Source organism: Sarcophilus harrisii, chromosome 5 (genome assembly GCF_902635505.1).
Source record: "Sarcophilus harrisii chromosome 5, mSarHar1.11, whole genome shotgun sequence".
Classification (NCBI taxonomy): domain Eukaryota; kingdom Metazoa; phylum Chordata; class Mammalia; order Dasyuromorphia; family Dasyuridae; genus Sarcophilus; species Sarcophilus harrisii.
The window spans coordinates 206,221,804-206,246,820 of NC_045430.1; the positions used below are offsets into that span (position 1 = coordinate 206,221,804).

A 25,017-nucleotide genomic window follows, 5' to 3' on the forward strand; every position below is an offset into this window, starting at 1 on the left:
GATGTTTAGTTTACTTTGAGACACTAGATAATCAGTTGAAACATTTATTACTTACAAATTCAGGCACACATTTTAGACATAAGATTTTTTTAAAAAAATCAATTCAAATCAGTTGTTTTATACAGAAGACCATTCTAAAATTTTATATTAAGGTCTTCAGTATGTTTGTTATTATATATTTAGTAGTAGTGGAAGAATAAAAAAAACTTTTTTTTTTACTGTTAACATTTTTTCTTAAGTAATATTTCACTGTCTAACCTGTGCATTCATAAGAAAATTCCTTTTATATTTGTAAGTTTATAGGAATCCACTTTGATCTTCTATGACAATTTTCCCAAGTTTAGACCTCTTTTTTGTTGTTGTTGTTCTATATTGTTGTAAGCTAGCTATAAAAACTTCTCCAGCACTGTTATAGTGAAAACTTAAAGTTAGCCATCAAAATTCTCTTGCACGGCACAGCTACAGCAACCATTATGTCAATGAGAGTACAAATATATATACCATTGAATTTTTCCTTGAAAGAAACCCTTTCTAGATTTGGATCTGCCCTTTACTTCATGTCTACCAATACATACCCCATTCCACTTTCATGTTTATCTGTGAGAGTGGAATCAGTTTAATAAGCGGCATCTATAATATAAACATATTTATATATAAATATAATAAATTCATATATCTGTGTAAATATTTATAAAATATTAACAAACATAGATATATAAATATAAAATTTAGGAGGTGGAATATGAATGTTGTATTAAGAAGTCAAGTATCTGAGGAAGGTAATTTAGATGAATTTTAAAACTTACTCAGAGTAAAAAATGCAATTAATTTATAACAATTTAAAAAAATCTACCTATTGACATTTCTCAAAGCTACAGCCCTTCTCCAAATTGTGCCTGTGGAATATTAAGTGTGACTTAATATTCTCTTACTTTCATATGTTACATTTTTCTATCATATATAATGACTTGTTCTTACATGACTGGGTTATCTAAAATGCCTTTGGAAACTTCATTTAGTAGAGATTGTTACTAGTTAGCCTTAAAAACAATACTTAAATATCGTGATCCAAAGAGTGTGCTTAAGAATAATTTTGTGTCTAGCAAAGTCAGCTAATAGCAGTTTTCAACAACAAAATTGAGCACTGAGAACTTGTTTTTATATTGTCATACACACACAAACATGCAAGTTTACACACACGTCCATGCAATACACATGCATCAATGCATGTATGTGTGTGTGCTTGTGCGCGCGTGCGCACACACACACACACACACACGCACACGCACACGCGCGATTACAACAGAGCCAGGTCTGGAATACAGTTTAAAAGTTTTGAATTGTGATAAAGTACCAATGTTCCCTGTTTGAGGTGACTCATCCTTTTATATGTTGTGTCCTTGAACCTTGACATCAACTGGTCTAATTTCCATCAATTAGCCAACAAGCTTGTATTTATTATTCCTGACACTGTTTCAAGTACTTGGGTACAATATACATATAAATATTTACAAAATAAAAAATCATTTGGGGAAGGTGACATTAGCTACTGTCAAAATGAGGTGGGCCTTGAATTGAGTTTTGGAAGAAAGTATGGAGCCTTTCAGAGACAGAAGCAAGGATGGATTACCTTCTAACCTGACCAAAGGCAAGGATTCAATATAATTGAAGGAAGTATTTATAATACACAGATTGTAATGAGTAACTGAAATTCCAAGGAGGTACTTCTCCTCTCTTCTAGACTATGAGAAATAGATAACCCGCAGGGTGACAGTCTGGGAAGTTTAGAATACTAAAAACTCTTAAAGTAAAAATGATATCTCTCTAGTGTCTCTCTTGGCTTGTGCTAAGAACAAATCTTTGTGTAAATAGAACAATGTATATTTGTAACCTAATTACCTTTTGAGATCACCACTCCCCTTTTAACTCCCTTTCCCTCTCCATCATAATCTACCGATTCTCTCAATTGAAAAGCATAAGAAAACACTATATTCTAAAAATATGTAACCAGGCTATTGAGAATACATAACAAGATTGCTAGTGTTTAGTCATTTAATATCTCCACCTTCCCTTCCCCCTTCTCCCACTCCCCTGCCTTTCTCCTTTCCACCTTGCTTCCCCCTTCTTCCTCCTCCTTCCTCCTCTCCCCTTCCTCCTCCTCTTCCTCCTCTTCCCCCTTCTTTCCTTTCCTTTCTTTTTTCCCTTCCTCTTCTCCTTTCCCTTTGCCCTTTTTCCTTTTCTTGTCCTTTCTCCCTCTTCTCCTCTTCTTTCTCCTCTCCCTCCTCCTCCTCCTTTCTCTTTCTTCCTGAAAGAAGAAAAGTGTTGATGTGTAGTTACCAACCTAAATTTGCTACATTATTTTCAAAAACAGTTTTCCAGTTTACCTAATTGGTTCTAAATACAAACAAAAAAAAATGATGAATTTATTTTTCTCTTATTCTGAAGTCAGTTATTAAGAATAAAGCAGAGTGATCTTTTTGTCAGTCAACCCAGCAAAATAACTTAAGTAGGATTTTATAGATTTAAAAAAAAAAACACAACTCTATTGCACTAGGATGTTGACTTCTCTCCTTCTTCCCTCCCCCTCAAAAAAAGCTTATTTAAATTTTTAGCATTATTATTATAACAGATAAAGAATTTGGTTCATCATGGTACTGCACTGAGTTTTTCATGTAACATGAACTCATTATAATTTAAATATAGATTATCTTAGGCCATAGAACATCAGATTTTTCAGTAAGCGTCTCCTGACTTAAGTTGTTTAAGAAGGAAAATGTGTGCCTATTAAATATTTTGTTTCCTTAAGCTTATGGCACTGCCTAGTGTTCACTTAGGGCAATTGCATGTTAATAATTAATCATAATTAGATAATACTACTGTAATAGAAAATCTTAATAATAGAGTAACTTGAATAATTAAATAATTTGTAGATTATATTGTTTTGCATGGGAAAACTAAGAACTATTCCATTACAGTAGATAGAAACAACCAATATAGTTGAGAATAAAACGTTTAAAATGTTTTACATCTCTGAACAGTATTGGAAATAACAGTTTAATTTTAATATTAACAATACCTCATATTTATATAACACTTTAAGGCTTTACAAATTGCCTTTTCTACTTTCTTTGTTATTACTTAGAGCACTACCTAGACTTTTACAATACTAGGTTATCTTTGACTCCTAACTCTCATTCACTCTATAGTCTAATCTGTTGTTGTTTTGTCATCTGAGAGCCCTTTCTCTGCTCACACAGTCATCACTCACACTCACCCAGGCTAATGGATCTGATCTCTCTTCCTCAAATCTCATCCCACAGCAATAGACCTTCCTCCACTTCATCTGGAATGACTTTTCCTAAAGCACAGACTATGGCATCTTCTCCCAAGCTGTTTAATGAATTTTAGTGGTTCCCTATTTTTGAACCATCAGAATAGAATAGTTCTCCATTTGACATTTAAAGCTCTTCATAACCTAGTTCCTTCCTACCTTTCCAGACGTCATACATTTTACACATTTGCTGTTCCTGTCACCCTTTTATAATCCAGTTACACTCACCAACTTGTAACTCCTCTTAGATCACAGTGCGTTTCTGGTCACCTTGCCTTTTCAATAACTTACTTTCATATCTGGAATGATCTCCCTTCTTACCTCCACCTCATAGTTTCTCTCACACCCTTCAAGATTCAGCTCAAATCTTCCTCTCTTCATGACTTTTCTGACTCCATTGCCACCCTCACTTAGTGCCTTCCTCCCTGAGAAGACCTTCTGTCTACTCTGTCCATAGTCTCTTTCTATGCCTACCTATTTACACAGTCATCTTCATTAGAATGTGAACTCCCTTAGGACAGAATTTGTCTTTCCCTTTCTTTGTGTCTTCAATACTTTAGAACAATGCTTGGTATATAATAAGCATTAATACCTAGTATTTTTTTTTTTTAATTTGACCCTCAATGCTTTTTGAAGTATTTTGTTCCCCATTTACAAATTAGTACTGGGCCTGGAGTCAGGAAGATCTGATGTCAGATCTAGCCTCAGACACTTACTAGCAGTGTGACCCTGGGCAAGTCTTTAACTCTGTCTCAGTTTCCTCATCTGTCAAATGATTTGGAGATGGTTCTTTGCCAAGAAAATCCAAAATGGAGTCATATAAAGTTGGATACTATTGAAATGACTGAATGACAGCAACAGATTAAGAAACAGACTCACAGAAGTGTCATGATTTGCTGAAGATCACATAGTTACTATCTGAGGTATAAATTAAACTCAGATCTTATTAAGGCTTTCTCTACAATACCGTATTGCCAGTTGTGGTTGAATTTAGACAGTAATGCCACCACTAATATAAAGATATTTATAATATAGATATATATATCTGTAATATAAAGAAATTTCATAATATGTCATTAGATATATGTCTTACTACTTTAAAGTAGTTAAGATGATAAAATATTAAGTAAAAATGTCAAATGTGCTATGAAATTGAAAATATGTATAGTCATCAAGGCAGAGGATAGAGAATTCAGGGGAGCAGCATCGAGGACAGCGTCGGCAGGAAGGTAATTGAAAACAGGGCAAAAGAGTGAAGGGTACCTGGAGGCAAGCATGCTATCAATAGATGTATAAATATATTTTCAGAGTCCTGGAAGAGTCTGGGAAGTGAGGAGTGGATATAGAATGCATTTTTGATATACCACCCTCAGATTACATTTTAAAAGATTTAACTTTTTCTCTAGGGCTGGCTAAATGGCCTAATGAGGTGAAGGGAGGAGAGGAGAACATGGATTTCTGCCTAAACCACCTTCTTATTGCTTGCTTACATCTAAAATTGAAGTGATCGAAATAGAAAGTAAATGAGATTAAAGCATTTTCACAATGTTTAGAATTCAGATGCTTGATAAATTTAATTCATCAAGCATTTATTATGTGCCTGAACCTGTGCTAGATTCTGGAACTACAAGGACAAAAGCAAGACAATCCCTTCCCTCAAGTATCTGCTGTACAATCATCTAGTCAATCATCAAATAATTGTCCAGGTATTAGTAAACTCCTTGAAGGGTAGAGTATTATTTCAAAAGGGAATAGAAGGTGAAGCGAGCATAAGGGCATGGGGCATTGAGAATTTGTAAGAGGTTAGATACTAGGTATAGGAGATACTCTTATACTCATAACACTTCTGGGCTGTGCATTGTATGTAGCACACTGCTTTAAGTAAGTTGGGGCTAGTTTATTACTTGAGTTCAGAATTTGTGAGGTACAATTAGCTAAGCTGGATGAGCCTAGCGATGATAGAGTAACATCTGAAACCAAGAGTACTTAAGACGTGCAACCCAGTTAAGGTCAGGAATGGAGCTGGTAAAACCTCCGTTGATTGGTTATAGAATCAAGCCTGTGAGTAATGATATACCTCTACTCTGATCAAGAAAGCCAATACTTAAAAAAACAAAGCAAACTGCTTTTCCCAGGACCAGCCTGGTTAACTGTCAGCTAGGCAGAAGCTCTGCCCTTTGCTTTGATATTTTTGTTATATTGCTGCAAATGGCAATCAGCTGTTGTGCTTGACTTGTTTTGTTTTTTCAACAGCTGACTTTGTATGAAAGAACTTAGTTCGAGGGATTTTGTTAGTAGAGGCATCACTGTGCTTTCACAATCCTTTTTCTTTTTTTGGTAGACTTTCAGCATGCATATATGCTGTCTAGTTTTCATTTTTGTTAGAGCTACTGGTCTGCTTTACAACAGCCCATTAATGTTCATGATAGCTGTTGGCACTTTTTTTTTTTTTTAAACTTTTGTTAAACATAAAAAAATCCTTCCTTTTCCTCATATCTTTCTTTGTTCTCCTTCATTTGCCTCTCCTGTTTAGTGAAGAGGACTGTCCATGTAATTATCGTCCCCATTTCCTCATTTTAGTGTTTTTTTGCTTAACAGTTTATGTTCTGCCCAGTTGAGTAAGAAGTGAATGACTTGGTTCTCAGCCTGAATGCTGATCAGCATGGTTCTCATATAAATTGTGCCCTTGAAGCAGTAGTCTATCAGTCCTATAGATATTTTAAAGCATCAGAGATCTCGTGGTTTTTCCCTTTTAATCTGATTTTTCTCTCCCAACATGATTCATAAAGAAATGTGTATTTTTTAAAAAATTAATGTACATGTTTAACCAGGAAAAAAAAAAGGAAAATCATAAAAAAGCAATGGGGGGGAAGGGATCAGAAAATTGCTTCTACTGGTAAATCATTGGTGAGTTTCATTCACCTTTGAGATTTCAGTACATATAAAAGTTGAGCTTCCTGATGACAGGTTCATTTGGTAAAATATCATTGGGTTAGTCTAAATATCCTCTAGAGCACTTACCATTCTCATGTAGTTCTATCTTCTTTATATCTGATTTTTCTTTGAAGCTCTAGGTCCCTTTTTCAGGATCTGTGCTTTAAAAAAAAATAAATTTTTCATGTGTTGGAGAGTGATTCCCAAGTTGAACAAGCTATATTCCCTAATCATAGGCAGAATTCAATTAATTCTGTTTGTTTCTTTAAGCCTTGTGCTGTAATAGCATATGGCCCTCCAGATTCCCTCTCATGTTACCAGACCTTGAAGCAGATCAGAGTTTTAATACATTTGGAAATCCTGAAGATAGATTAAGATCCTGAAATCTGTGACATATCAAGTGACAAAAACCACTACCTTCTGTAAAACTGAAGTTACATTTATGTAATCAATCCGGAGAAGCCTTAAAAGATCTTAAAATGCAAACTAATATTTTTACATGTGTCATCCAAATAAGAGTGTGACGCCTCCCCCCCCCCCAAAAAAAAAAAAAAATCTTACAGTAGCATATTGGATTGAATTTGATTCAATCTCTTTGTTTGTTTAGAGCCTAAATAAGTGAAATTGACAAAATCGAAATTGACAAAAATCCCCAAACCTGAGAAATGAACAAAAATCTACTTTAGGAACCTGGGTTAGTTTATATTCCTTGTATTTATGGGAAAATATGTTTATATTCAGAAGGATAGTTTGAATGATATTATGTTCTTTTATTCACGGGGGTTCCAGAGTGGCGAGTTTTCATTGACTCTGATTTCTGTACCAAGTTCTACTGAATCTTGGGAGTTGTTTTGGGGGGATTATTATCTGATTCCTTTGTTTTCTTAGTTTACTTTTTCAAGTAATAAAATATAGATAATTAATTATCACTTGACAGATGAGGAAATTAAAGAATAGAATAGTTTTTATTTACTCAAGGTTGCATTTATAGTAGTTAATGGTAGAGTTAGAACAAGACCCGGTCTTTTCCCTCCAAGATTCTTTTTCCTCTATCACATTGTCTCTTGTGGAAATCTGTTGATAAGCATGCAGTTGAAATTCTGTTCCATTGTATCTTAAATAAGTACAACAATTAATACCATGTACTAGATGAGTATTTAAAGATTTTCTCAGGGAAAATACTAAATTAAATATTAGCTAAACTTTATAGTTTGACTTTGACTTTATAACAGTAGATTATAACTTCTGTGTAATTGAACTCATCACTCCACATTGACTTTTAAAAAAAAAAAGTCAGTCATTTAAATGTTAGTATCTCTCTTTTCCAAAATAAATATTTAATTTTTCCACTTACCTCTCATCAACCAACCAAAAATTTAAGTTATATAAATAGTATTTTCCAGTCTTATTTTATATAGTTCAGAAGAACTATATAACTATATATAACTATATAACTATATAACTATATATATATAAAACACTTCAGAAAAGTGTTAAAAGAACTAGGAACTTTCCATATCCATACTTTTCTTGGGGTTTTTTGCCCCAATATTTTTGAAGAGCTTATGAGCTTTTTTTCAAAGATAATATAAAACAAAAAAATTCTATTGACCATGCCCAAGATAGGTCATGAATTATACAATTTGAAGGTTTTATATTTTTAATCCCTCCAAAAGAGAGAGTTTTTACTCATACAAAACAATAAATAGGAAATGGAGAGGCAAGCATACTTTCCCCCTGGATTATAAACTGGTTAATTAAATCACTACAATTGTTTATCAAATGAAATAATGTATATGCTTTTGTAATTATAAAGCATTAAATTTGATGGTTGCTACCATCATAGTTTTCTTTCTTCCTTTTTATGGGGAGAACATGTCTGGTTTTGAAGACTTGTATGAAAAAGAATCGATAAGTTTAAGGTTCACTAAATCATACTTATCAGATGACCATTCACTTTTATTCTTTGACAGCTACAGATTCCCTATTGTTAAAAGACAACCTTATGAAGGGTGTACCTTTAACTCTTTTTTCCCTCCTGGGTTTTAGCTACATAGTTTAAAAAAAAAAACAAACCCAAAAATCTATTTTGATGGTACATGATTTTCTTAAGTCTAGTAAGAGATAAATGACTCCATGTTGGAGAAAGTAGGGACTAACAGCAGAGTAAGAGAAGTTTCATCTTGGCTCTTTTTCTGTTTATTCTTCACCTTGAGGAATCAGAGAATGAATGGTACTAAAACCAAACTCAGAAAAAGTTATCCCAACTTATGGCACCATTAACTATTTGATCTGAATAGAGGCATTAACCAAATCAAAGATTTGTTTCTCTTACCCTCTCACCAAAACCCCAGTGATACAATAAGCAAAGCTGTTATCTTCGCTTTCTTCTCCCCCCCCTCCCCCCCAAATAGTTGAATTGAAACATAACCAGAGCATTAAATAGTTTTTCAAATCAAACCAAAACTAATCTTTCCTTCAGATTAGGTCTGGCAGTCAGCTCAGGGCAATGCTTTCCAAGGGTTCTTGGAAGTCTAGCATAGATTGCCACTTTCTAACTGTGCCAGTTATGGCTTGAACACATGTCATTTGAATTCTGTAAAAGAAGCTGAATTAAATGAAACTCTACTTTTTTAAAAGTTTAATTAGAATATTGGGTAGGCCTTAGAAATAGGATTGCTTTAATGAGAAATGTGCATTTTATGAAAACTGGTGTTTAAAAATAGGTAAGTTTTATGTGGCAGGTAAAATTGATTCCAGTAACCTTAAAACTTTTACCTGATTTTTATGTGAGGTTTTTAACATTATTTGGAGAAAAATATATAACTAGTAAAGTTTTTGTAACTATGTGCCTTACTTTAAACATAAGATTAATATTGAAAGTCAATATGTGTTCTAATAATGAGTAACTACTGTGAAATTAATATAGAAAGAAAATCTTCTGGAAGAAAATAGAAAGTTAAACTCTAAATTCCAAATTAAGTAACCTTGGAATTAATCAATTTTATGTGTATTTTCCTAGCACCTGTATTTGGAATCCAAAAGACAGAACCTAGTGAAGTAAGTTTTTAGGCTATTTTTACTGCTGTGGAGCAAAGTACAGCCAACTCTTGATTATTTGAATTAATGGGGAATAGGTGAGAGCATAAATAAGTGAAATTGACAAAAATCCCCAAACCTCAGCCACAGGCAATATTTTTAGTCTTCTCTCCCACCAAAAAAAGCTTATATCAAAGTTTTGAACAAGTGATACAAATTTCTGACTTGAATTTCGGCACTTTTTTATGTCTTCTGCCCATGTGCTGATAAACAGTGAAGCCATCTGAAAGCAAACATCCAAAAGGGTAAAGAAGGTTCTGAATAATCTGTAACGGGATTATTCTTACATAATCAAAAGTTGACTGTGCAACAGACTATTTAGATAATTCCTAAGTTAGAAATATTTCCAAAAGTTGAAAAAGTTTATATGTAAAAGATATAAATTTATACATATATATGTTTTGGGGTATTTTGTTTTTTAAAAGATATTGTGTAATTTAATTCTTCCCTCTCCCTCCCTTTTTATTCTTAACTGAGAAGATTTTTATGAATTGAAAGCCTGCAGAGCTTGGTCCAGGTTTAAAGAAATATAAAATAACATAATTTACCTTGGCTATATCAGTTCTCTTTTTTAAAGTAAACTTTTGTGCTCAGAGATTTTCTTCTCTTATTATTTATGGTTTCTGCAATGTTATATTTAGATTTACCATTTGGATTTCTATAAAATATTTACTAGCAAAAGCAAGTGGCTTTCATTAGGTTTTATGTTAATGTATTCATTTAACGTATAAAATGTTTCTGTTTAAAGCATTTTCAGAATACATTTAGTAATTTGTTATTGGTTCTGTATAATTGACCTTAAAAATCTATTATGCTTAAAAAAAACCAAACAAACAATATTTGCATTTGTTCACATTATAGTAGGAAATATTTGGTGTGATAGGCATGCTGAAGTTATATTGCAGTAGAATTATTCTTTATTAAACCCATTTAATTATAAAGTACTTTAGCTAAAAGTGAATTTCCATCATAGTTTGTAATTTTAATATATAAGTGTAGTCAAGTTTGTTTATTTATGTTTTCCATGCTTGCTTTTTATAACTCTCAGTCACTACCACCCCAATTAGCTCTGAACAGATTTCTCTGATACCTTTGACCCTTAAGGTCTACTAATCTTACTCTTCCCTTTCCCTCCCTCAGTGTGTCTGAGTTTTGAATGAAACAAGCCTTTTATAGGCTTCTACTAAGTTATTTCCTGACTGAAGGTGACCTGAAGATGAACTATCAATCTTTAGGATCATCTCTTAAACTTCCCCACATTAACAAACAGTATTTAATGGCTTGTTCTGAGAAGGTATCAATTATCCTTAGTTTGATCCCTAGTAGCAAATAATTACTTTTCCTAAAAATTAGGATGGTGGAATCAGAGATGTACCTTACTTGTTTTGTTTTCTCCCCATCTCTGCCTTGTGAAATGCTTTAACTTTCCACTCATTCTCAAGAATTTAACCTTTACCCCCACATTCAATGTAATTCTGGCCTACTTATCCTTTCTGGTTGAGCTTCAGGAGAACCCCCTCCCCCCCCCCCCAAAAAAAAAAAAAAAAAGTATATCAGCCATTATTTTAAATGATCTATTCTGTTAATAAAGACAAGTCATTTCTGTGTAAAAATTCAGATGGAGTCACAAATGGATGTAGTCTAGTTTAGAGTTCATTGCTTTGTGTTACATTGACTAAGCATTATAGAGATATTTGTCTAAGTAATCACATTCATCAACATTGTATTAAGATTTTCAGTGGCTAAATATAGCTTCTTCTTCTTTTTTCCCTAATTGGTTGTGACAGGAGGCTGGAGCCTAAAACATTGGGAGAGTGCCCTGCGGTAGTTGAGACAAAGAACCCTAACGTTGTTGTGAGGATCAGTTATTAGCTAAAGAGCTGAAGATGGCTCAGGAAGGGGAGAGCAGAGCAGCCAAAGGCAGAGGACTGACAGAGTGCAGCTGATTGGATAACTGATTTTCACATTTACTCTCAAAAATTCAGATTTTCCTTTTTTTTCCTGGAAGAAAAAGAACCTTTGTGTTTTATCCTCTCAGTGAGCTAAACCAGTATATAAATATATATATAAATATATATATATATATTTTTTTTTTTTCATGTAAATATGCCAAATGTGAGGAAATGTTGTTATAACATGAGGACAGATTATTTGCTTTGTCTAATTTATCTTACTTACAAAGTCCTTTCTGGATACTTTTAAAATAATTTGCTCAAAGTTTTCTTAGTACACCATAACATTGTCTTTGGGATTTCTTTATTAGTACCAAGAAAGATTTTGATAACAAAGCATCACTCTAAATTTATTGGCTAAACATGGTGCCTATCTAGGAGTGAACTTGGAAGTTCAGAAATCCTGAATGGACAGTGATTTGATTTGTTTGTGCCCTTGACTTAAAAATAAGTTCTCCGTCCAAAACAGTTGGAAAATTCTGAATGACTAAGGTTTTTGTAGCACTCTTTGTTGTAAAGGGTTGTTACAAATAAAAGCATGATAAAATGACCTGCTTCTCTTATATGATTACACACAGCACAGCACAGAGGGTAAGAAAGCATAAAACTACTTGTTAGCATTTTTTAATGTATTTTTTTTTTTTTTTTAGCGAGGGATACTCTTTAAGTTTTAAATGGTCAAGATGATATTTCATTTGTGACTATTAAGATACCAAAAAAGTTCAGTTTCTAAGAACAGAATTTATGACTATGTTAAACAAATGTTAAATGAGCTAGTTCCACACTGTCCTATGTCAATATTTTTAAAGCAAAGGTACGGTCTAGGGTTCTGATTTTTTCCCAAAAAAACTTAAAAAAAAAAAAAGTATTAAAATGGGCAGGCTTTTTTTTTTTTTAACTAGTGAAATAATATGTGTTTGTTTAGATGCCTATTTGTAATTATTAGCTTCTTCCCCCTTCCCTTTTACTCTAAGTTTAATTTTTTTTTTTTTTTTAAGAATATCTGTAAAGTCTGCACCTGTGATTACAAGCAAAGACTTTGTGGCTGTTTTACAGTGACATGTTTTATTTATATTGTTTTTTCCTACTAGAAATAATTTCTCACAGAGGGCCAAATAGTGACTAATTTGCAAAGTCAGCCTACTTTTGTAATTTTGCCATGGTAAATGCCATGTAATTGATAGAAATCTTTTATTTCCTCTTGATCATTGTCTCTCAAAATGGGGATCATTCCTTCAAAAAGAAGTTGCTAGGAGATTGTGAACACCAGCTCCTTGCGGCCTGCTGTGCCTGACTTCCTGCCTATTAGGGCCCATCTACTCTTAGTCTTAGAGCCTACTACTCTCTTGGTACCAACTACTTCTGCCAAAATGCTATCTTTCCCCAAATGGTGCGTCTTCCTCAGGCAACTGCAACTGCTTATGGCAGAGTTCTTCTCTGTCCAGGGTGGTGAGTAGCATAGAGTATGGTGTTCCTAGGCTTTTAATTTATTTTCATTTTGATGGGTTTAGTGGGGTGTGGAAAATTTCCTTAGTAATAGATACAGGTGGGGAAAGTTTGAGAAATGCTCTAAATTAGTGATTGTTACAATAAAATATGTTTTTAAGTGTTCCACAGTGCTACCTTCAAATTAGTGCCGATACATGGATAAGGTGAGAGTGCCAAGTCAGAAAATAGAATACAACTTATCCAAAATTTAAAAATCAAAAAGTCATTTAAGCAGACTCATTTCCTCTCTTACCCCCGCATACACACATACATACACACACACACACACACACACACACTCACCCCCCCCTCACACACACACACACACACACACACACACACACACACACAATTGTACAGTAATAACTGATGTCAATTATAATGGTAAGATTCCAAAGTGCCCTTTGATCCTTAAAAAAAAAAGAAATGAAAGGTTGAATTATGTTTCATGTAGTTTCAAAGTTTATTTTTACTGTATGTTGATTTAAAAAATTATTAAAATCCCTTAACGGGAGCAATACTAATTCTTTCAGCCAAAATACTCTACTTCCCAACTACTTTAGATAAGCAGGTATTGATTGTATATAATTGTAATTTTCTGTATTAATTGAGGAGAAAAAAGTTGAAACATTTTAGTGTAGTTTCTGATCCCATATATGTAAAATCTTTTTCCTCTGTAAGTGACACCAAAGTGATGGGGGTAATAATAATAAGCATGTGGGATCTGTTTTAACTTTGTTCTTTCTACTTCCTCGAAGATTCTCACTTTCTTTCCTCCAGGTTATACCACTTTTAAATGTTGCCAGAGGTAACTAAAATGTGGTAGGGAAGAGAGATGTTCGTTATCCTCAGATATGTGATATAAATCTGTCTCATTGGTCCCAGGAAACCCTAGCGAAGCAGCTTCTGTTCAGATTCTGATAAATGGACACTGTAGAATCTGTACTTCAGTTTTCTAAAAAACTAGGTGCCTTAGAATGCAGCTTATTTATTTTTAAAACAGAATTTTAAGCAGCATAGACAGCTTTGTTCCTGTAAGAGTGATGTTTTCTTAATGTAGTGAGGTGTTGTGTTAGCAAGAAATGGTGTTCAAGACATTAAAATTGCTTTAGTCTTTTTGTAAAATTTTATTGGGGCCATTCAAAAACAAGCTAAAAACATAGATTGGATTTCCACAGCAAAGGGGACTAAGTTACCCTAAATTAGGAATAAGCGTAGACTCTTAATAGCATGTAAATTATCCTAAAATTACACAGAATTATAGATTGTGAGGATTTTCATGGTTAATAGTGGTGAAGTTTAGCATATAAGTGAATGATTGTGCAGATTATAATTGGGATCATTGAATATAAATTCAAAAGGTTACTAACTAAAGTGGCATTCACTTTTAAGCATTTTACTGCTTATGTTAGTATAATAAACTCTCAGAAATCATCTGGAGAGGTGGTGTCTGAAAAATGAAATGTAAATCAGGACAAAATTCAAAGCCATTTTGTATCCTTTTTCCTCTAAGCTGGCCTGCTTGCCTTTTTTTTTTTTTTTTTAAACTGAACTTATTAGTATTTTAATTCCTAACTTTAGTTTCACTATAAGGTATTGTTGGCCACATCTACCCAATTATTTGAAGTGGGCCATTTAAAGTATTTGTTATGGTTTAAATAGACAAACTTTAAAATTTCCCTCAAAAATCATGCAGTGTCACATGACTTTAATTAGAAGCAAATGGTTTTAATCAGTTTTTTTTTCTCACATTGGCCTTGTCACCAAAAATCATTAATACTTTACAATTGAGAGTAATTTTTATTGGAGGGGAGGAGAAATTCAGAAGAGAGAGAGAGAGATCCTGGAGGAAGCTCAAGAACAGTTAAAAAGCATCTGAAGAAAAGCTACTGGCATCATTTTCATTGGTTATATGAAACTTGAATATCTCTCTCTTCCCACTCCCATTTCAAAAAAGGTTAATGATTTTTTTTTTTCTCTTGACTCAACCCTCCTCGATTAATTGGTTAAATCTTTTTAAAATAATGAATAATTAAATTATCTTCTTTTCATCTAGCAGTTATTATTGAATGTTACAAGCCTTCGTTTTCATAGTATGTGCTTGGTCAGCCCAAGAAAGTAAAATAATCCATGAATCTTTAAACTGGGAGAAATGAATTCATGATTAGGATTCTAATTATTTTCTTTTTCCCCCCCCTGGAAAGAGAAGCACAGTAGTTTAAACTCAGGTTTTATATTACCCATTATTCAAAAAGTGATGTATAATTGTAAAGGGTATGAGACTGCATTCTGAACCCATTTCTTCCACTGTCTGGTGCCTTGACCTTGAACAAGTCACTTCTCTCTGGGATTCAATTTCCTCACATAATTGGCTGCCACTTATTAGGTGCCTTTAGTGTCTATCATTTGCAAGACCATGAGGTGACAAAAAGTGAAAAACTCTCTAATGCCTGCTATCACAGAGCTTAATTTATTAGAGAATGGACCAAGGGGGCAGACCAGCATCTCCAAGGACCCTTTGTGAGTCTGTGAGTCTGCAGCATTCAGTGGAAATCATAAGATAATACTTTTTTCTCGTTGGCCTCTCAATTGGGAATTTTGCATATTGTTGTCTAAGATAAATTATCAAACACTACTGCTTCTTTTGAACTTAGTTTTTAACTTAAATTTAAATAAGCATTAGCAACAATAACATGCCTAAGCCCCTGAAGTAACAGAGGCATTGGAAAAATTCTGCCAGAAGAAAAAAAGAAAATTAAAACACAAGTGAAAAAGAGAGATGAACTGTGAGAGAAAAAGACTTGAAAATGAGAGTAGCAGGTGGAGAGGAGCAGGTTTTACTAGGCAAAATTGATTTGAATTTGATCATTATTCATTAAAGCTGTCTGAGAAATGACAATTTCACATTCTCCACTGCCCTCATGTGGTTGCCGGGGAGAATAGCATCCTTAGGTTAAAACAGTTCAAATGTAACTGAAGTAAACTAAAGTCATTTGTGGGAAGGAGTAATCTTGAAGTTTGACAGTTGCCTCAAAAGAGAATTTGACTTCTGTCTCTGTTTATGTTGGAAATTGAAGAATCTTGAGGGCCATAGCACAGTTTTTCTCTGAGATATTCAGAGGGAGCACACACTTTTATTTAAGGCACCACAATTGATTTTACTTTACCTGATAATTTACTGGTAAACTATCCTGATGACTTCTGATATACACTTCCTCCTTCCCAAACCTTTTCTTTACTTAGGAAGAAAAGGAAAGCTTGGTGGGATTCTACTGACTTTAATTTTAAAGTAAATGAATGAACTTTAAAAAAAAGCCCTTTATTTTTTTTTCTGCCTTCATTACTTGTATTGCTTCTTTTTTTAATATTGGTAACATACTCTGGAAAAATTAGAAAGCATTTAACTTTTGAATGATAACCAATTTGCAAATTGTTATCCATGCTATTTAATTTAGAAAAACTTTTTATTTCTATGTTATGATTTATAAAAGCAGAGAAAAAGTTAATTTTATACGTGGCCATTATTGGGGGAAATGTTTTAGTACTTTTAGATCTCTTCTAGTCATGGTAATTGATAGGATTTCTATGGTTATTAAAGCCTGATGTACTTATTTTTGTACTATGAACTTTAATAGTAGTTACCAAAGAACCAAACATTTTTTAACCTTGTGTTTTCTTGTTTCAGCAAGCCATTTGCTGAGGCTTTAAAATAAAATGTTACATCAGTAAAATTTAAACAAGAGTATGTAGTAATAAAGTTTGTTATGAAGTTAATATTTCTATCAGTCATTTTTTTCTTCCATTACAAATCAAGAGCAACAAAGTTATGATTTGTGCCCCCCCCCCCCAAAAAAAAAAAAAAAAAAGGAAAGGACAAAGGAAAGAAAATACTGTATCCAGTACTGGGAGATTATTAAATAAATAGCTTTGGGTGTTTTTTCTTTTGGTTGGTTAGTTGGGTTGGGTTTTTTTGTTTGTTTGTTTTTGGTTTTGTTTTTGGTAACAGCTTCAATTCAATGAATCTTTTAAAAAATAAAGGTTTTGCACCTAGTTTTGTTCTTCCCAGTTAGGTGAATGTGGTGCCATATGTGCAAATGCAGTTATAGTTGAAATTCCTCATTCTATTGATTAGAATCAAACAGCCTCACACATACATTTACTGACTGGTTCCTTATTTCTTTACCCCTCTCCTTGAGGCTTGTAAAGATGAACCTGGGAAGCATAGTCAGAAGGCATTTAACTGTCTCATTTCCATTGTTGTCTTCATATATCATGGCTTCATTCAACCCTTTACCAAAAAACATATCCACCAAAAAGATTGGAAACTTGTGTTATAATTTTTTTCCCCTCCAAAGTCTTTCTTGATTAAATAAATGTGTGTGTGTATGTATGTACATATACATATAATATTAATATTTTGATAGATTCTTTAGACATTATTTTTCCTTCCTCATCTTCTTTATGATTCAGTTATATACATCAATCTAAGGACACTGGATATGTGAAAATCCTAATTTTTCAGATATTACAAAATAATTAGTGATTAATTGCTTTAAAAGAATATACACAATATTTTATTAGTAAGCTGTTCACATTTGTTCAAAATAAGTCTATTTACCAAAAAAAATAAAAAATTAGTTCCATGCCCAACTTTTTTAGGAACCCACCTTTTGAAGACATAAGCCAAGAAAGAGCCTCTTGTCATCTGACACACAGTACCTGGGGGCTGGGGAGGGGGAGAGTGCCTATGACTCTGTACTTCATTGAAATTGAGTGCCTTCCCTCTTTCCATAAATTACTTAGTCCAGAGTAGCTCTTTGGGGAAAAAAGATTTTATACATAAATGTGGCTGGCCTTCTATCTCTCTGGCATGCCGTTTGAATTTTTCCTTTGTTTGTACAAACCCTTCCACATTTTTACTTGGCGTTCCTTTGAGTAATTGCTTCTGTTTACGAGACAGAGAATACAGATGTAATCTATGTCTATGAAACTGAACAGAGCTTCCTGGGCTGATGAAGCCAGTCATTGAAATTTACATTAATAGCATTTGTGAACAGCAGTGAAATTTAATATTAAAAATGTAAATTATCTGATACTGGATCACTGGAAGTGAACACATGCACACATATACACATATTGTGTGATTAAAATAAAATTTTTTGGTAACATACCAAATTTTACACTTTAAAATGATTATCATTCATTGTCTGCATTGAGAAGCTGTAAACTTTTCATCAGTATTGTTGATTGAGACAATTTTTTACACTTGTACTTTTGGAATTGGCTTATATTCTTCATCATCTTCTGAATACCATCTATGGTTGCATGTCTGTATTCAATTCAGCAGACATTTGATTTAAGCAGCTACTATCTACAAGGGGATGATGGGGTAACAATGAAAAAAATGAAAGTCCTTGCCTACAAGGGATTCTTCTGGTAAGGGATACATTTCAGTCATGCCAAATGGTGCCCCAAGTCTTAAAACAAAAATTGTGGGCAATCCATTAGAACCCAAAACTGATTTGTAAAAAGTTCATTAAAAGCTGCAACGTGGAGAAGCCAATCATCAATGAGCATTAAGTGCCTGCTTCACTGCAAACGTCCAGCTTTGGATCACGCAGAATCTCAAAAGCACTTAAGCATTTTACTCTGGAGAAGTTTGATTGATCTCTTGCATTGATTCCATAAGAACAGTACTAATCTTGTCAACAATAAAACTCAACTTGTGGTTTTGATAGATTTCCTTTATCAGGAATTAGAGATTTATGACTTTTCCATTGTAGAGTTGAGTATTTTGTTTGTAGGTTATATCAGAAAGGCCCAGTTTCCTATCAATTAATGTTTCCTTCAGAACTACTACTTTTGAACAGTTTCCAAAGTGTTTTCTTTAAGAGCCTTCACAGACCATTCATTCATCAATTAGAATTCATGTCATTACTCAGTGGTTAAAAAGTGTGGAGATCCTCAGATTCCAAAGAGCCTTAGAACTTCAGTTTGAATCTGAGCTTCATGAAGCATTTACTATATGTGTGGTGCAACCCTCCTAAGGTGAGAAATTAAGGAGGGTGGGACTAGATGGCCTCTTGGAACTTTTATGACTAAATCTCTGATCTTGATTACTATTAATATAAGTAGAAATGTCAACAGAATTTTGTCTTACAGAAAAGAATTATGAAGCATTAGGGGGAAAAAAAAACCCATTACACACAAATTAGCTTTTGTTTTGGTTCTCTTTTGAAGATGAGGGAAGCTCTGTTAAAAACAACTTGGGTTTGTGAAGTAGTTTGTAAAGCTCCAAAGAATCACATCAGCATTGCCTGTGTTGCTTGGTTAGGCTAAAGGATTTGATCACGATGTAGGTTTGGGAAGTGGCTGATCCTCAACTGGAGATGAGGAACCCCATATTGGGGTTCCTCACATTCTGGCAAACTGCCTGCCCACTTTTAGAACTTAGAGTAGAATTTTGAGCTATGGAAAGTATTCTTTCTCTATGGAAAGTATTTCTTTCTGTCCATGATGTGCTAGAGACCAAAATCAGACGTAAAGCACGTTATGATAGAATCATAATTTGGAAATGGAGGGATGCTCTGGAGTCCTAAAGTCCAAGCCCTTTCATTTCCTGGGGCTTACTGAGATAAAGTGATTTGCCCACGATCACATAGGTCATGGGGAGCTGAGCTACAATCCAGGTCCTCTTAGTCCTCATCAGCACTTTTTCTTTGACCTTACACTACAAAACTTTGTACCACATTGTTTTCATCCCTTTAAATGTTACTCTTTTGACAGCAATTGAGTTATTACATCCTTAAAATAAATTTGTGGTTTAGATGAATGAAGCATAAAAGAATAAAAACTGATTTGAATTCCATTTTTATTCAATAATTACCCAAGTATCCCAGGATCTCTGCTGAATGGAATAACTGCTTGGAAAACTTAAAGAGAAGTTGAGGGGAAGGATGGGAACAAGTATTAAGTCCCTGTTATATGTGAGGTGCTGTGCTAAGCATTTTACACATATCGCATTTAAACCTCACAACCTTGTGAAGTAAGTGATACTCCGTTTACAAGTGGAGGAACTGAGGCAGACAGTGACTGAGTGACCTGTCAAGTCACATAGCCAGTAAGTACCTGATGCCACATCTTCCAGCTCACTCCAGGCCCAACACTGTGCACAGCAGCAGCACCTAGCTGCCTCCTTGACATTGAGCAAAAAAATGTATCTAGTTTCCTAAGGTGGATTGGACAAGTAGAATACAGTGATGGAAAAGTAAACTGTCCTTGATCTTGAGGAATGGGGAGAAGTTAGCGACAGATAAATGCAGTCCCAGGTAGAGAGCAATGAGTGAGGCAAAAGCAGAAGTTGGACAAAGTCTGTGAAAACTTAGGAGGAGAGAATACTTTCAGCCATGATTAGAGGGCTTTGTGAGATGAGGAGGACCTGAATAAAATCAGCATCTACTCACCTCCCTCCACTCCTGCATTAATAACAAAGAAAGGCAAAAACATCCTTTACCTCGGGGAGCTCACTCTTATGGGAAGAGCCAGCATGCACACATCAAGGATCATACAGTTTCTGGGCAGAATAAACACTATAATCTCAGAGAAGAAGGCATTTGTAGGGAAGAGAAGAGCATTTGTGAGGGAGATTTGAGTAGAATCCTGAAGCCCTGAAAGCCAAGAGGCAGAAGTCATTTTAGCTACAGAGATTTTGCAAAAGCAAGGAGACAAGCTGGAACATCACATGGGAGGAGTAACTAGCAGGCTGGGATGGGTGGATTATAGCAATGCCAGGAATGGAGGGGAATCAGTTTAAGAATTAGAATAGAAAATTAGAAGGGGCTAGATGACAACAAGCTTTAAATCTCAAATAAAAGATTTTATATTTGATCCTGGAGGCAACACGGAACTTTTGGGAGCAGGGTGTGCAGTGAGACATAGTTAGCCCTAAACATTTTTTTAAAATCACTTTTAAATGATAGATTGGAGTGGGGAGAGATTTAAGGTAGGGGAGCCAGTTAAATGGCCATTATAATAATAAGACAAGAAGTAATGAAGGGCCAGCGATTCACTGCAAATGTTTAACAACATTCTCTGATGGGGAAAATAAGTACACATGATATTCTTTAAGTTTAATGTACATTATTAGTCTTTTACCATTTTCTTACATGTAGACAATCAACAAATGTATAGCATTTGATGATTTCCATCTCATACTGAAAATTTAGTAATTGGTTCTCAAAAGCTGCCCATCCATGTGAGGGCCTAAACTGGTGGTGTGACCATGTGAATGGAGAGGGAGATATATGAGAGATGTAGTGAAGGTAGAAAGAATGAAACGTGACAATGGATTGGATCTGTGGAGTGATGAGAGAAGATGAGGTTAAACTGAAAAGATGGTAGTGACTCTGACAGTAATAAGAGAATTTTGGAAGTAGAGAAGGTGGGGGACACGAACTCTGTTTTGGACAGAGTGAATTTGAGATGTATAAGGGCCAAATCTGTGCTTTGTAACTAACTCAGGAGAGGCTGGGTCTTTGGATTGGTGAATCATATGCAAAGAGATGATAATTAGGAGTTAATGAGATCACCAAGGGCCATCTCCAGTCATCCTGATTTGTATCTGCTCACTGGATCCAAAGGGCTGTGCAGGAGGAAGTGAGGCAGGTCACCTTACCCAGTTCTCCCTCCCTTAAATCCAACTCACTTGTGTTTCATGGCATCCCCTCCCTGAGGTTGTGGACCTCTTCCAGAAGGAAGGACAAGCCATAAGCGAGTGTATAAAAAAGAGAGATCAAACAGCTGTGATTAGTGGGTGTGACAATGAAGAAGGACTTACAAAAGAGATGGAGGAGAATCAGGGGAGAGCAGAGTCACAAAAACCTTGAGAGGAGAGAGCATATTGGTGGAGGTGAGCTCTGGAGATAGACCACAGAGAAGGCCGTAAACCTTGGCAAGAGATCACTGGTAAATGGAGAGGATAGTTCCAGTTGAAGGATGAGATGTAGAAGAGACTGAGAGGAGAGCATGTAGGGGCGCTGGGGGTAAGGGGGGCAACACGAGGGGTGGTAAAAGACTGAAGCAAGGATGTTGTTTTGGACCTTTCCTAATTGTGCAAGAGCTTATAAGGACCTGAGTGAGGGTGCTGATCTTTGAAGTGGGTGATTGATAGGAAGATTGGTTTAGAAATAGTCAACCAGCTATAACAGGTGGCAGTGCAGAAGGGAAGACTCATGAGTCAAAGGTCTTGGACACAAGTGTGTTGTGGTGGGATGGGCAGCTAGGGAGAATAGAGTGTTTGCAGTCAGGAAGACCATTAGTGGTATTGTGACCTTAGGTCAGTCTCAGTCTCAGTTTCTTCATTTGTAAAATGGGGATAATAATACCTGCTTCATAGGGTTATTAAGTATTTTGCAAACCTTAAAAAGAGGGATTGGAACTGGGCTTGTGATTTCGTTATGGTGACAAATTCCTGATGAGGAAATCCCTCTAACAATGCAGGTTTCTACGTTTTCTGCAATTTATATAGAATTGGAGAATCACCTAGCTCAGAGGTGTCAAACTGGGGCTAATCACATTCAAAGGCAGCATTCTAAGTGAGACCATCCAGATTAAAGTGTAATTAGGTGGGCTCAGTAGATAATGCACAATTGTGGAGTCCAGAGCCCAAGTTCAAATGGCCTCAGACACTTAGTAGCTCTGTGACCCTGAGCAAGTCACTTAACCCCAATTGCTTTTTCCCTCCCTCCTTGTACCCCCTCCCCAAATATAACTGGGAAATGTTTAACAAATACTTTATGCCCTTGTTAATTAAGTCATTTCATTTCTCAGGGCCTTTTAACTGAGCTTTCAGCTCTTGGGAGGGGTTGGAAGTAGATGTCTAGATTGGCAGTTCTCTGTGCAGAATGAGCAGTCAGCCCCCTGGGAAGCAAGAGAAGGAACCAAAGGAAGATTTTAAAAACGGGCAAAGAATCGCATTCTTTTTCCACCTGAATACTATGATACAATACAGATTTTTTTCCAGTGCAGAACGCTTTGACACAGGCATGTGAGAGGAGTTTTGTTTTTGAAAGTTGGGAAAGAATGCTGGATTTTTCATTAAAGGACCCTTGTCTGAATCTCACCTGCATTTCTCACTGCCTCTTTCCACAAGTCTTTCGCTTCCTCATTTGTAAATCCAGGATGATTTTGGAGGCTCCATCCACCTTTCAGTCTATGATCCTAAGCTCACAACAGATCTTGGAGAGATATAATGAACCAAAAAGCATCCTTTTACAATAAAATGATTCTAGGAAAGGGACTGAGTTTTGGGTTCCATTGATATAGGTAACTATATCTTGAGATATATATATAGTTCTTGTTGAGAAACAGTCTCCCTAGGCCTTTCAGTATCAATCCTGCATTGGTAGTGTTAAGAATTGCTCAGAGCTTTAAGAGATTGAGGGACTCATTACCCCCATATGTGTCAGCAGGAGGACTTGAACCTATATTTTTTGGCTCTAAGACCACCTCAGAACTGCCTTCAGAAGTCTTCTTTTAAAGACAATGGTGTTAGAATGTGAATATTTGGAATAAAACAGCTTATGAACTTGACACAGTTCCTGAATGGCAATAACACTTTTGAATGCCCACATCTTGCTACTCTTGCCCATCTTCAGGCATCTCAAAGAATTTTATTTTTCTTCCTTAATTTTTGCCCTGCACTCTGACTTTTGTGTGATTTTTATCAGTTTGGTAAGTAAGGAAAGAAGAAGGAGAGCCCAGTTTTTCTGAAGTCAAAATTCTTTCCCTTTATGCTTTTCCATGAGCTCCATATGCTTCTTTTTAGCCTTACATATTTGGCCCACATGTAGATAAGAATTTGGGTCTCCTAAGCAGAACATTTTTCCAAATGGGGGAAAGTTAACAAGATTAGTTTTTGTATCTTCCAGCTTGTTTCCCTATCTGAACTCCTAAGCTTATGGAAGTCTTTAAATCACACTTGATTTTGCTTTAAGTATTCAAGTTACTTGTTGAAAGCATCACATAATTGATAGGATTAAATTGAAATCAGGATCTGATTTCAGGATTTTAGGACCTGATTTCAAAATCTCAGACAGGGACTACCTATGACTATGACTTGTTCCAACCTCAGTTTCTTTTGTAAAATGGGAATGAATAATAATATGCATAGTACCTTCCTCATGGAGTTATAAAGAAATGAAATAATGTCTATAAAGTTTTTTACAAACTTTAAAATTATCATTCTATTAAATATTCAAATATCAAAGTATTACTTAAACATATACAATTCAGACATTCCCTGAAATACTTCATAAAAATCAAGTTGTGTGCTGAAAACCACATCAATATTTTGATTTATTAAAAAGTGTTTCCCATGTGCTCCAGAGTAAGAAATCACTTTTTACAAAAATGTTTATATGTTTGTGAGTTTTAGGAATCTTGACAAATAATTTAATTTTTTTTTTTAAGCAAGAATATGTTTTTCTTTAGTGGAGACAGTCTTATTTTCAGTATAAATGATTATCCAGAAAATTTTTTAATCCAAGGATATTTCAGAGTAACAGAGTACTGGAACCACAACTTGGACTTTTCAAGTTTAAGGGGTTTTAAAATCTACCTCACTTTTATTAAGTTGACTCTGTTGAAAAATTGACTGTTAAGAATTTCTGGTGGTAAGTGGGTCTTACCATATTCACCTCTTTTTGTTATGAGGGAGATAACTTGTTGAAGCTTTTGGTGTTTTTCCACTTTACTGTTATTGCAAATAATATAGAATTATATCTCAGGGTTTTAAACAAAGAATAATAGAACAAGAATTGAAATAGAATTTGTTTGTTTCCCAGTATATCTTTCTCCACCTCTCCCACATAAATCCATTTAGAAATCTACAACACTGTAATAATGACAAACTATTATTATAAGATAGTTTATCATTAAGAATATTATATCTTGGATAGAAGGAACTCCTGAATGAGGAAATATCTCACTCTCAATACAGGTCGGCACCTTCTCTAGAAGAGAATTGGTTAGTTGGTTAATAATTGGAATTTGACCAGAGTTACAGAGTCATTTAAGTATAGGAGTCAGAACTTTCTAGCCTTACCCATGACTAGCTCTCAGCTAGGTGATGTAGTGGATAGAGCACCATCCCTGAAGTCAGGAGTATCTGAGTTCAAATCCAGCCTCAGACACTTAACACCTCTTAGCTGTGTG

General features: G+C 34.8%; 1 protein-coding gene across 9 annotated transcripts in view; it reads left to right on the forward strand.

The window, feature by feature from the left end:
* Positions 1 to 25,017, forward strand: part of RBM33 (RNA binding motif protein 33) — a 168,479-nt gene that overhangs the window by 135,360 nt on the left and 8,102 nt on the right. For 3 of the 9 annotated variants that reach the window (XM_031939523.1, XM_031939521.1, XM_031939522.1), the window contains exon 18: positions 9,288 to 9,325. The exons of 5 other annotated variants lie outside the window; for them this stretch is intronic. In XM_031939523.1, the coding sequence (XP_031795383.1) occupies positions 9,288 to 9,325 (38 nt within the window). Of the gene's footprint in view, positions 1 to 9,287; positions 9,326 to 11,151; positions 13,228 to 25,017 lie in introns of those variants that run through there. One more of the 9 variants, XM_031939519.1, reaches the window with a different exon arrangement.